The sequence below is a fragment of the Protopterus annectens genome, chromosome 1.part1 (genome assembly GCF_019279795.1).
Source record: "Protopterus annectens isolate FY-2018-M chromosome 1.part1, PAN1.0, whole genome shotgun sequence".
Lineage (NCBI taxonomy): Eukaryota > Metazoa > Chordata > Ceratodontiformes > Protopteridae > Protopterus > Protopterus annectens.
Genome location: NC_056726.1, coordinates 1,850,169,326 through 1,850,183,786, shown reverse-complemented (window position 1 = coordinate 1,850,183,786; position 14,461 = coordinate 1,850,169,326). Strand labels below are relative to the sequence as shown.

General features: G+C 41.0%; 1 protein-coding gene across 3 annotated transcripts in view; it reads left to right on the top strand.

Annotated features, from left to right (window-relative positions):
• The window catches only part of DAAM2 (dishevelled associated activator of morphogenesis 2), a 3,932,565-nt gene that overhangs the window by 2,781,894 nt on the left and 1,136,210 nt on the right, over window positions 1-14,461 (top strand). For all 3 annotated transcript variants that reach the window (XM_044084849.1, XM_044084851.1, XM_044084855.1), the window contains exon 15: window positions 13,016-13,123. In XM_044084849.1, the coding sequence (XP_043940784.1) occupies window positions 13,016-13,123 (108 nt within the window). The remainder of the gene's footprint in view (window positions 1-13,015; window positions 13,124-14,461) is intronic.

The following is a 14,461-nucleotide window of genomic DNA, read 5'->3' as shown; positions in this document are numbered from 1 at the left end:
GCACATCTCAGAAAGGGGCATTTACAGTTATTGGCATTTAGTTGCAGCAGTGATACATTGAAACAACTGTATGTACAGGTCTGGTCTTAGGTGAAATGGTGGCCTAGGCCTACTGTTTCATTCATCCCCCCCCCCCCCCCCCGGCACACACACCCTCCAGTCTTCTCCTGTTTTCCCCCCATCTTGTCTCCCTGTGCCATGCACATTACTTTTATTTTCCTTTTCTGACATGTTTGCCTTACTCTTCAGCTTTCTTCCTGTATTCTCTGAAATGCATTTTAAAGTTTTTTTCTTTTTACACAACGTTTTCATCCAGCGATCACTAGAACAGAAATTATTACTAAGGAAATAAATTGTGTTGCTGTTCTTTAGTTTTCCTTGCATCCTTTCAACACACCTCCTCCTGACCAAATAAGCACAGTAATAATCATTTAAGGAATAACTCAAATAAGCAATGGCCCAAGAAACTGTAGGGGTTCTAGATGTTCTGGAATGTATTTTCGAGCATTTTCCGGCCTTTTAATCCAGTGCTGACCTTTTTTTCAAGGAAGACATAAGTTGTACCCAAAGCTTAATGTTCAGAGATGGCAAAACAGTGGTGCACAGTAAACTGACAAATCAATTGTTGTCTGGATACACAGGTCCTATCTGGGAACTGCCTGGCTTCCTAATCCCCCTAAAAAAGACCATGTATTCATCCCTCTGGTGTTAGACTGGGATGAATGCAGAAGTTCAAATTGCCACAGTCACGTATTTCAAGTGACTGCTGACATACATATACATAGCATGCCACCTCACTCCTCAACCTAAACTGCCAAAGGCAGTTATCTGTATACATGCTTGAAGTGTGATTGTAAGGAAGATGAAGAAAGTTATGATTACAGTAATGTATTCTACATTGTTGCTCCCAGACAGTAAATTGCCCTGCACACGCTGTAGTAACTTTCTTTGTACACCTCTGAGGTCTCTTGAGAAAAGTAAAAGAAACAATGACCACACTGTCCTTAGCCCAAACACAAGCTATAATAACCTCATGTGCACACCTGTAAGGTTTGATTGTGATGAAAATTAAACTAGTAACCGCACAACCCTCCCCCTCCCCCCATAACCTACAGCAGCTTTCTGTACACACACATCTGCGCAGGGCTGGTTTTAGAATGGGCACAGTTGAGAGCAGAGGCCATTATCAGCTTTATCCTAACTGGGCCATATCACAGCCTTTTTCAGGTTAAAGAACATTATCATAAAATAATTATATTTTTTCGCTTCATTTTAACCCAACCAGCAGCAGCTTTTGTGGGGCCCCGACACAGCCAAGAATGATTAAGGGAGCCCCCTGTATCCAGTTATACAGTCTCGGAAGTGGGAGCTCCCAGACTCTTAGAAGATGTAAGTGTCTGAATGCTTTGTGATATAATTTATGAGTTACTTTTGAAATATAATTACTTGTTAGCAACTTTTTTTTACTGATACCCAGAACAGTAAGGTATGTGCCCTGGCATTATTTGGTATGTGCACAGATAAAAATCAGATATTTTTTACACACACACACACACACACACACACACACACACACACACACACGCCATAGCAAATAACAATACGTTTTGCACACTAGATCAGTGACTGCCGTTTAGCAGTCGTCAAGCAGCAGGGGGGTAAGTCACTTTTATTTACCTCAGTGAGGAGAAATGCAGACTTCTCACTGTCCCTGATTTCACAGACCTCCCCTGATTTTTCCCATAATTTTGTACTATCCATCATAAAAAGTTTGATTTACTTGTAAATCTTTCAGGATTATAGACAGTCAATAAATCCAGACATCAGAGTTTTATACTTATTATCCAAAGAATGCATATTGTTGCAAAAGGTGTTATATTATTAACTTTTTAATTGAATTAGAGTAATATTTAAAATTTGTTCCTGACTTTGAGCCTTTATTCTGCTATTATTGATTTTGGTCTGAATTTTTCGGCAAAGAAGTTGAAAGTTGTAGTATTTGGTGTTCTGCCAGTGTTTATAATAGTCCTTGAAAGGAAAAACATCCCTGAAGATCGGAAATGTCATTTTTTTATTAAAATCCAAGGTTTACACTGAGATCAGTCATTCTGGGCTGCTGATATCTCTAATGCTTACCTTGCTTTAGTTCATTTTCAGCTTTAACAGGGTCATATCACAGACCTGTTCAGGTTAAAGAGCATAATAAGGAAATTAACAGATTTTTGTTCTGCTCATTTTTCCCCAACCAGCAGCAGGTTTTGTGGGACCCCCACACAGTCAAAGATGATTAAGGATACTCCCTGCAGCCACGGGTATTGCAGGTACCTAAAGCTGGCTATGTTGTTAGTTTTAGTGGAGTGAATATCCATTAGTAGGGTTTAACTAAGCAAGGGGCACTATGTCAGTGATAAAATATTTAATGGAATTGTGAAGCCTGTTGCTTGATAAAACAATGTTCTTATAACCAAAGATGTCTTTGAATTTTAAAGGAGATATATAAATAATAGCTATGGAAGAAATTCTTTCTAGTCACACATCACACCGATGTTTTAATTTGTCTATCAGTTGAGGTAGTTTTACTAATGTACCTGCAGGTGTGAAATCATCCCCTGTATGGGTCCTGTTTCTAAAATGTGATTGTATTTCTAGCTGCATTTCTTCTTTTGTTAACTTTATTATTAGCAGACCGGAGTTCCGCTGTGGCGACCCCTAACCGGGAAAAGCCGAAAGACACAAACAAAACTGTAGATTGAAATACAAATAAATAGCTAATGTAATATTAAAAGCAAGTGAAAATATATTTTCCTTGCAGTGTGGATTTTTTTGTTTTTATTTTTGGGGTGGGAGGAGGATGAACATTTATACAATAACCATTACTCTGTTTACTAGTTGGCAAAGGTAGGGAATAACATTACTTGCAAAATGAAGATCCACAGTTTCCCGTTAAAACATTGTAGTCATTCAAAGAATGATAGACCTCTTACTAAAGCAGATGAATTTTAGTGTTTCAATGTTTCAGATGTTTATTTCACTTAGGAGTACCACTATGCAATGAGCAAGGGCTTTTTGCTCTTTCATGATAAGAAATAAATGCAGGATTGATAATTCTCCAGTTTTCAAAGTAGGTAGTCCACAATAGCATGCTAACTGCAAATAATAAAATAATACCCTGGATTCCAGATCTAGACTTAATGGGTGGGATTCATAAAGATTTTTTTCAACAGTGAAGAGGGCACATTATTTTTAAGAGTACGGTAAATAAGTCATCATTCAGTATTTTATATCTCTTCCCTAGTACAATGTTGTAGCACAGCAGGGCATACAGTGTGCTACAGAAACTCTATGGAGTGTGAGTGCTGGAATGCTGTGATTCAGCAGCCTTGTTGTGAGTCTTGGAATGAGCTAATTATGCTGCCTATTGGAAGACCTCCTGGCCTTCATAAAGCTGTGTGCCTTATGCAGTATTGCACAACTCATTGGTATGCTTTTTGTAACCTCAGTACACTTGAATGGTTGAGTTATTGCGAGGAACTAGATGTTTAAGAAGTGTAAGGGGGCATGGTGGATCCTCACCCTTCATCCACTTTATTTGTTGTTTGTCTTTTCGGCTTTTCCCGGTTAGGGGTCGCCACAGCAGAACTCCGTTCCACTAATGATTGGCAGTAGATTTTTTTATGGTGCCGAGTTGCCAGCCTGACGCCCAGCCTTCAGCGAAGGCACGCCCATTCATGCGTGTCTTTCGGAGGCCACTCAACTGCGGGGAGGACATGCAGACTCCACACAGAAGGCACTCTAGCCGTGAATCGAACAGGAGAACCTCTTACTGTGAGGCAACAACGCTACCGCTGTACCACCGTGGCTTTTTCATCCTTCATCCACTAATCTTCCCAAAATAATGTATCTGTTAATGCACATGACGGGCATTGCTATATTCTCAGATCCACAGCTCTGTGATATGCATGTAATACTGAGAATAGAATCAACCAACAGATGTGCGGTCGTTAATCCAGGTGCAAAAAAATGATACACCACTGAGTATCTGGTATATGTGCTCCTTGACATTCACAAATACATGCACCAACAGCAATGACCTGGAATATCATGGCACGAGATGATACTGCTAAGGAGATCATTGGTATTGAAGTATGTCTTTATAGGTGCATCTATGTTACACTTTATGACCTTCATCCAGTCATTAGTTTACATACTGGCACATGTCCTGTTATCTTGATCATGGGTGGAGGTATTCATTGGGTTGTACCCATGGGATAATTCATCTCATCTGTCCCACAGAATGGATACAGTTATGTGGCACAATGCACACTAGCAACAATCATGTGGTGGTAACTCAACTCATCACTGGAGGATGTGATTCCTAACACCCAGCAATCTTCCATAGTACATGGCTACTGCATTTACCTCCTGTGGCTCAATCCTATATTGTAGTATTACAGTCAGCTGCCACTGTGTCTCCACCACTTCTGTAGGTGGGCAAGACAGTGTCCTCCCCAGCCCTGTCTTGTTTGTTGATATCTGTTGTACAGTGTGGTCAGACGGTGATTAGCTGAATGTTACAGCATGCATAATGTTATTTTCTGTTTTCCCTGTCATGGCCCACACCACTGCTGCAGGGTATTGTACCTGTTGCTGCCTTAACTGTGGCTCATCTCCCCCATTGTCTTCACCTGTATCTCCTCCCTGCCCTGATACTGCTGCTGCATTAATTATGACCTTTCTTGGTTTCTTGGTATGGTGCTCTTGCCGTACCTGTCAACCCCTTAGTGCAAGAAATTTGGACAAAGCCAGACAAAATGGAGGGACAAAGGCCCAAAAATAGGGACACATTTTAAATATTGCTCTTATAAACTTAGAAAGTTGCTAGAGTAACAGGATTTGTTTTAACATACATTTTCTGAAGGATTTGAAGTCCGAAACTCAAATGTATGTCATTATTTAGTAACGTCAGTCCTCAGATCATCCCAGTGATTTGCCAGAAAACCACAGATTTTATTAGGAACAGAACAAAAATATGAGCCTAACATCTGGGCATTCTACGAAAATCTGGACAGTTGAGGTGTAGACTTGGCCTGTACTACCTGGTTACACAGGACCATGTTGTTTAGTATGGTACACACTACAAATATTTTGCTGTATATCTCCATATGTTATAGTGTTCTACTGGATGTGTCTAAACAGTGGAATCTGCTTTCCAGAAGTCCATAGTCTCTTTCTGCAGTATTTTTGTTTTGACATTAGCAATGTTGTATGTCAGTTCTGCCATTGTCTGTGAGTTTGGAATAGTGGTCATTATAATCTATTACTCATGGGATCATCCAGCATTGCCTGCAGCACTCAAGATGCCACATCATATCTGCCATGATCCCAGCATGTTTTCTGCCATTCTGTCTACATATATGCTTGTACCTACCAACCAGATAACCCTTTAGGAAGTCCTCTTGCAAGAACTGTAGGTATAGGTTGGATGTGTGCCAAATGTGAGAATCCTGTTAAATAGCTGGCTGGCACACAGGCATATCGTAGACAGTGCCCTGGGCATTACAGGTCAGCTGTCATATTGGGCAGTGGTAGTCCTTCTTATTCATGTAGCTCTGTTCCTTTGAACTAGGTAGTGTCTTAATAGCAACACTGGTGCTATCTGTGGTACTCAGGACCCGATAGAAGCATGCTGGAAGTGTTACAGGCATAGCCTTTTAAATAAACCTGTGTCAAACTTTGTCTTGTAGAGCATTTGGAGGTAACCTTTTAGTAACCTATAAGAACCAGAATATCTCCAAAGCTCCTACATAGTTTTAGGTTACCATCCCATATATATTATTTTTCTAGTAAGGAATGAAGTTTTTTTTTTGGCTTGTTTGGAGGCTACACAGCATGTCATTGTTCTCAATAGTGGGTCAGATCAGTGAAGTATAAGGTGGTACAGTGATTTCACTGGACTGACTGGACTCACCCTATAGAATTAGGTAGGCTACAGAAAGTGTCTTTCTGACTTTCATAGATATACACAGGTCAGAGTTTAACTTATGTACTGCTGTTTGTAGATGTTCAGATGATGTTTTTATAATTTCACCATTAATTTTATAACAACAATGTGTGTTAATTTTGCAGACTCACGTGATGTTATATTTACTAACATTAAAGGTGAGGTCATTACTACTGCACCAGGTATATTTTTAGGCCATCGTGGGGAATTTTGGCATTTTCTATCAAAGTAGTTATGCTATCCACAGAGTAGTTCTCCGCATATTTGGTTTTCCGTAATCAGTTTCTTACTTTTATTTCAGGGAAATGTAGTCCAAAAAAGAAGTGGCACCAGTACAGAGCTCTGTGGGATAGCACTGATAACTACTGTCAGGATAGAAGAATATCCCCACGCTGTGACTTGTATCCTCCTTTTGCTTAATTAGTGCTTAACCCACTGAATTACATATGGATGCTAGTAGTTTGTCAATTATTCCCTTATGTTAAAGAGTGTCAAACGTCTTAGAACAAAAATATGCACACTAGCTTGTCTTCAGGTGCTTACTGTTAGCTCTTCAAAAAAGCTAAAAAGAATTAAAAGACAATAATTTGTTTTAACAAAGTCGCACAGTTCCATTTTCAAAAGAAACTGGGGTCTGTGTTGGCTTTCTCTGACTATACCATTTCTGTCGATCCCACAAAAATCAAGCTGATCATACCTCTCAACTGCACGGATTTTCACAGATTGTCCAGACTTTTGCCTCATATTTTTGGTCCATTTTTCATACAATTGTGGTTTTCTGACAAATCCTTGCAAATCGTTAAAGATTGAAGTCAGAAAATAATGACTTATTTGAGTTTCAGACTTCAGACTCTTCATACAATTCATGCTAATGCAAAACCTGTTATTCTATTAATGTGCTATGTTTGAAAGAGCAATATTTAAAAATTGTCCCTATTTTTGGACCTTTGACCCCCATTATTTTGGCTTTGTCCATATTTCTTGTTGAGGTTAAGTGGTATGATGCTGATTTACTTGGCTACACTGTATTGTACAAATTACGCGTGTGTGTGTGTGTCTATGTGTCAGATACTTGATGTCCAGTATGACTTACTCCCATTTGATCGAGAGACAGGCATTGATTCCTATTTCATCAAATCACTGAAATGGGTTAGACATGGGATCGGGGGGGGGGGGCAGATCTGAATCTGCAGTTTCAGTGCTTCTGTGTATTTATTTGAGCGCTTCGATAAAATGTGAACTTATAAATTTCACTCATTTAAATGGGAGTTGACAATTCTGTAGATCACCTTGCGTGAAATAACTGTGTGTGTGTGTGTAAACACATGAATATATATAAATATATATATATCCACATTTGTCTATCTATTTAGATAGATAGCTATAGATATAGCTAGGTATATCTGTATATATAGATGTGACACTATCACTGAGTCTCCTTCGGCTGATCACTGGTATATCAAACCCTACACTACTGACTTTTACTACAAATACAAAAATAGTGCAGGGGGGCATTTGCAGAGGGGCAAGCCCCCCTGCACCCCACACTTTGGAGCTTTGCCTGTAGATCCCCAGGTCCTTAATGCTTTATTTTTAACATTTTTTACTTCCACCTTAACAGTTATAGCTGTGGTTTTCAGCCTGTGTAGGTGTTCACTTGTAAATAGATTTATGCACATGTTCATTAATAATATGATACGTTTTAACATACAAACCTAATGACGTATTTTTTGGTATGAAAGTGATCTTTGTGAAAAGTGTTTCAGTTTATAAATATTAATATTTATTCTGATAAATGTCTTTGTGTTAGTTAAGTAGTTAGTCATTTTGTTACTGAGTTAGTTTCTTAATTAATAAAGTTTGTATCAGTAGGTTAGCCTTATAAGCTTCTTATATTATATATTTTAATTTGTCTCTAGTTGTTTGCTTTCAGTTCTAAGGTAGCACAGTCTCAGTTTACACTATGGTGTTAAGTGGGAAGGGGAATGCTTTTATTGCTCTTAACAGAACCACACTATGTAACCACTCCCTTGCTCCAAATAACTTAATTATGTATAAATAGTGAATGTTTTTCATGCTTTTCATTATACTCAACTAGGACCGCTTGTTTGTGTGTTTAAATAAAGGATATTCCATTTTTAACTCAATTGTGGACTACCTACTATTTTCTATTTTATTATTTTGTAGTACGTATTTTACAGTTCATTTCTTCACATAATTCAAGGAGTGAAATTCACACTGCCCACACTGTGAAGTTTCTTTTTGGTTTGTTTTTGACCCAGTATAGGTGGCATAATGGGTTTTCTGAAACTTCGTGGGATACCAACTAATTTTATTTTTGTATATCTCTTTTTCTCTCTCTGTGTATGAATGTATGTGTGTGTGTGTGTATATATATATATATATGTGTGTGTCTGTGTGTGTCTGTGTGTGTGTGTTTGTGTCAGCCGCTGTGGTGCAGCGGTTAGTATTATTGCCTCACAGGAAGAGGTTCTTCGGTTTGATTCTCGCCTGGAGTACCTTCTGTGCGGAGTCTGTGTGTCCTCCCTGCGATCGAGTGAGTTCTAAAGACATGCAGGTGTGTGTGTGTGTGTGTGTGTGTGTGTGTGTGTGTAGGTTGGGAGGTGGGCTGGCAACTCGATAAAGTAAAAAAAAAACTCCACTGTCACTCAATCTGCGGACCAGTGATCCGCTGTGGCAACCCCTAATTGGAGAAACTGAAAGACATTGCTATGCATGTATGTGTGTGTGTGTGACTGTGTGTACCTGTATATATGTGTGTATGTATAACCCTAGCCCTGAGTAGCATCCTGCCATCGCCCAGAGTGATACCACAGTACAAGGACAAAATAATTGACTTCAACAATTGGCTAAGCTTCTGGTATCATTCTAAGGGGATCCAGTATCTGTCTGCCTATGACGACATGATTGACAGACCATGATGCTTTGCCGGAGATGGCCTGCACCTGTTGCCCCTGGGATTCTGGATACTGGCTAAGGCTCTTGCCACCCCTATAGTGCCTTTTTTAGGCAAGGTTCAAATGCCAAATTCACCACCGTAACAGGTACAAGCAAGCAAACTCTGAGGGTAATGCTACTCAGTGCTAGAAGTCTAAACCTCCAAATGCACTCACTCGAGGCACTCCATAAAATGGAGAACATCGACATCTGTGCAGTGACAGAGACCTGGTTCAAGGCTCCAGAGAGTACCCCTGCATTACCAGGCTATAATTCATACCACACTTTTCGGCCACCTAACTTGGACCAAAACACTAAAGGCAGAGGCATATCCATATTCATTAAGGATCCACACCTCCAGGCTAGTTGCTCAACATAATGCATCTGAAATTATCCAAGTGCAACTAACACTGGGCAAGACTAAAATCCAGGTTGTAGCTTGTTACAGATCCCCTACCATGCCCCAGGATTCCCACTCTTCATTTCCTAAGATACTGGAAAATATTACGTTACAACCCAATACCTTAATTATGGGCCATTTCAACTACCCCACCATCATCTGGAAAAACTACTCATGTACCATCTCATTCGCTCAACGTTTTCTGGAATTCATAAATTCCAACGCCTTGGATCAGCTTGTCCACACCCCCACCAGGGGCAGCAATATCCTGCACCTGGCCATTACCAGTATGGGTAACCGATGTCCCATGCCAGAGGTCAACTCTTCACTGGTCAGATTGGGCCACAAGCTAATCACCCTAGACATCCATATCCCACACCCATCACCCATTAAGGAAACCACCGTCAAAAACTACTCCAAAACCAACTTCATGTTTCTTAAGACAGAAATGGCAAACTTCACGACACCCATGCAGACGGAAAATGGAGGTACGACTGCTGAATCTTACACAAATGCACTGTATAACCGCATACACGTGTGCATGGATCATGCCATCCCCAACAGAACCAAGATGCTATCCTCCAAAAAAAGGAAGCCAATCTGGTGGTCCCCTGCCATAAACAAACTCTACAACAGAAGGAAGAAGCTGTGGCAAAAAAGAGTAAAATCCCAGGATTAGAGGAACTCCCTGGTCAGCCTCAGCAAGAGGCTGAGATCTCTCTCAAAATCTTCCAAAGCCAGTTATGAAAATAAAATCACCACTGATTCCAAAGACAACCACAAAGCATTCTACAGCTATGTCAAGAATCTCAATGGCAACACTCAGATCTGCTCTGAGCTACAGCACAATGGCACTAAATATACAGAACCAACCGATATTGCCAACATCCTGGCAAATAGGTTCAGTGCTAACTTTACCCCCCTCTCACCCTCCAAAGGGCCCATCTTAATACCGGAATAATGCAAAGGCCCTGTAATCACGAATGAACAAGTAAAGACCGCACTCTCCAAAGCCAAGAACACAGCATCCATGGGACCAAACAACATCCCAGGCTGCGTACTGCACGAACTACAGAACAAACTGGCACCCCACCTAAGTACCATGTTCAGTCATAGCTTCTCCTCAGGCTATGTGCCTACTGAATGACGCACAGCGACGGTTGTCCCACTCCACAAAGGGGGTGCCACCACAGAACTCGGAAACTACCCCCCCATTAGCCTGATGAGCCTGGTCTGCAAGGCCATGGAATGTATCATCTTGGAGCTTATAAACAAAGACATAGGTAACCTCCAAACCCTGGATCCCACTCAGTTTGGGTTTGTAAAAGGTAGATCATGTCTACTAAACCTGATTGACTTCTTTGAAGTAGTCACCAGAGCCTAGACGAGGGCAAGGTAGTGCACACAGCCTATCTTGACCTCGCCGAGGCTTTCGATACCATCCCCCATTCTGAATTATAGAAAAACTCACTAAACTGGGCATAAATCCATATGTCACAAGATGGGTGGACAATTGGCTCACTGACAGAACCCACACAGTAAAGGTATCCAACTCCAAGTACGACTTCAGACCAGTGACGAGTAGAGTACCACAGCGTTCGGTCCTGGGTCCTCTCCTGTTCGGCATCTACTTCTCTGAACTGCAGGCCAACACAGAAGGTCTTTGGCTAACAAAGTTCGCAGATGACTGCAAACTGGGAGCCATAATAGAATCACCTAATGATGTAGACATTCAACAAAAGGGCCTCAAGGAGACAGATGCGTGGTGTCAAAGTCATGGCCTCAAGCTCAATGCCAAGTAGTGCATTGTCATCCCCTTGGGAAAAACTCAGAACCCATGAACTACCACATAGGTGGTAGCTCACTAAACACTGAAAGTGTGATAAGAGACCTCGGGACACAGGTGGACAGTAGTCTCTCCTTTGATAACCACATCGCCACAGTAGTCAGGAAATCCTTCTACATGGTGCACCTCATCACAAAAGGGTTCTCCTTTAGAAAAAAGGAGGTCATTGTTCCTCTCTACTCATCCCTCATCAGACCCATTATAGAGTACAATGCCCCATTTGGTATGTATCTCACAGGACACCTACAACAATTGGAAAGGCCACAGAAATACCTCACTAAGAGGATTACCGCCCTCAAACAGATGCCGTACGCAGACCATCTCAAAAAACTCCAGCTCTACTCCATTGCATATTGCCTACTCAGAGGCGATCTCTGCCTAACATGCAAAGCTATGTCAAACCCAGAGCTGTTGGACATGCTAAACTTAAAGAAATCCCAATCTCTCTGTACCACATGCTCCTTGGACCTAAACCTTGTCACCACAATAAACAGAACATGCTGCAGGGATAGATTCCTGTCCCAGAGACTTCCCATACTCTGGAACAAACTACCCATTCATGTCAAGCAAAGCTCCTCATTGGCTCTCTTTAAGAAAAATCATGACGACTGGATGGGAAATAGAAAATTCACCCTGGGGATCACTTCTGCAGCACTGCTCGACAGGGGCACATGAAAATAATTTTCTTGGGTGGCGAAAGCCAGGGAACCTTTTTGGCTAGGCTTATATAGGCCCCAGGGCTGATAGCCTAGTAATTACCTATGAACCTATATCTATCTATCTATCTATAGATGTATACAGAGAGAGAGATACTAACTCGATGCCAAACTTGCTCAACAGTGGGGGAAAAAATTAAACATCTGTGTCCCTATTGTTGGTGGTGTTGCAATAACTGCGAATTATCTGTGTATTTGTTGACCAAAGTTCACTGATGAATTTGCAGTTGAAAAACATAAATTGAATGGAAGGAAGAGCTGCACACACACATGCACAGACAAATGCAAACACTGATTCACTGACATGGTAATTTGCTGCTTATAAATTATTTTGTGCAGTTTTACCTTGTCTCTGAATTTTGAGATTCTCTCAGTTGTGTCAGTTAACTAACCTGCGTTAGCCAATTTGCAAGCTTAGAAAGTTTGTTAGAATTCCAGGGCAAGTTTGATTTTAGTCTTATATTTAAAGTGATGATATTATTTGTGTTAATTACAGAGGATGTAATCATGAGTGGGGAAGAGACAGAGCCTAAGTATACAAGTGTTATAACTAATACACTGTCATTTCTAGTTGGATTTAGCATTATTTGTTCAAATTGTTTAGCCTAGTTAGTTAATAGTTGGGCTTATTTCTTTATCACTGAATAATTAAGCCAGGCAGTTTTTAGGAAGTTAAAGTTCCCCATAAGGATGGAATTTCTTATTTTTTTCTTTTTGATTTTTTTATATCATGGTATTTAGTTTGGAAATCTATATGCTGTGCAGGGGACATGGTGCATAGCAGATTACTATAATATTCAGTTCCATACAATTAAAACTAAACTTGTATGGGCTATTTCTACTCCTGAGTTGTCTTGGACTCTGGCCTTTAGAGGTTCTTTTTCAAACACTTTAGATATTTCATCAGATCTGTGTTGGTGAAAGGAGGTATAAAGTGGATTTTGTGTTCTGCATTTTGGATCTTTAAACCATGTTTCAGTAATGGTGCAGATTGTATGACATTGTTTTTATGTTTCTCAGAATACCCTACATGTTCCCTAAGCCAGGTGGTCATGTCATAGTCTCATCACGTGTGTCCATTTCTTCTGTTCCAGAGTAAGATCAATAGTACCATCTGGAATGAAATTGATGACACAAATGCTTTCAAGGTACTGGATTTGGAAGATTTTGAAAAAATGTTCTCAGCTTATCAGAGGCAGCAGGTAAGGGATTCCACTTTGTTTCAAAATACAGGAATGATCCAATGTAAGAGATGTACTGTTGAGATGTACCACACAGCTGTAACTTTTTAGCTTGCCTTTGGGTTAACAGAGAAAATCAGTTTATAAGTTCAGCAACTAGACAAGGAGCACTATTTTACACAGAGAAATTTTGCCGAAGATTTTTTTCTGAATTCAATTTCCTGAATCCTGCTGACATCTGAAAACCCTCCCAAAATGTAGCCTTTGTGGTTTAAGGGTACAACACTGCTCCCTTCTCCCTCAGTTTGTGCAGGTTTGGTTGTAATGGATGTGATTCACATTGGAGGCTGAGCTCTCTCAACTTAGGACTGGCAAGACCAGACAGGAGGAGAAGCTTACCACACACACTATAGACCCAGTCTCACATAGTACCATCACAACCTCAAATCATACACATAAACACACAAAGACATACTCGGAGGCTCTGATCAGAAATCTACCAAAACAGCAGAGGCCACCAAAGCAGACACCCAAACAACCACCACCTCAGAACACAACACCTGCAACACATAGACCTCACAGTCAGAGTGTCAAACAGCCACAGCCCTTAAGGCCAAACACAATGCCAGACACACTAGTCATTGGTGACTCCATAGTCAGACACACTGACGTCCCGCTCACCAGACTGAGTAAGGAGAGAGTTACAGTAAGCTGCCTGTCGGGCGCTAGAATCCTCCACATAACGCAAGCACTCAGGTCTCTCAACAGCAGGTACAAATACGACTCAGTCATTGTCCACGCTGGTGTAAACGACCTGAGACGTACCTCCTTGGACTACATGAAAAGAGACATTGAGGAGCTCTCTGATTATGTAGCCCAGGCAGGTATGACCCTGACCTTGAGCAGTATCCTACCTTCACCAATAATGATGCCACAATACAGAGATAAGATGATCAGCTTTAACAATTGGCTTAAACTCTGGTGTCATTCAAAGGGGATCCAATGTCTGTCTGCCTGGGATGACATGCTGGACAAGCCACGCTGCTTCGCAAGGGACGGCTTGCACCTGTCACCCCTGGGATTCCGGATATTGGCAAAGGCTCTTGCCACCTCCATAGTGCCTTTTTAGGCAAGGCTCAAATTCTAAACCTACCACCCTAGAACACAAAAAAGGAAAAAACTAAGGGTAATGCTGCTCAATGCCAGAAGTCTAAATCTCAAAATGCACGCACTCGAGGCCCTTCTCAGTATGGAGAACATCGATGTCTGTGCTGTGACAGAAACCTGGTTCAAGGCTCCTGAGAGCACCCCAGCACTAACAGGTTTTACCTCATACCATGCATTCCGGCCCCAAAATCC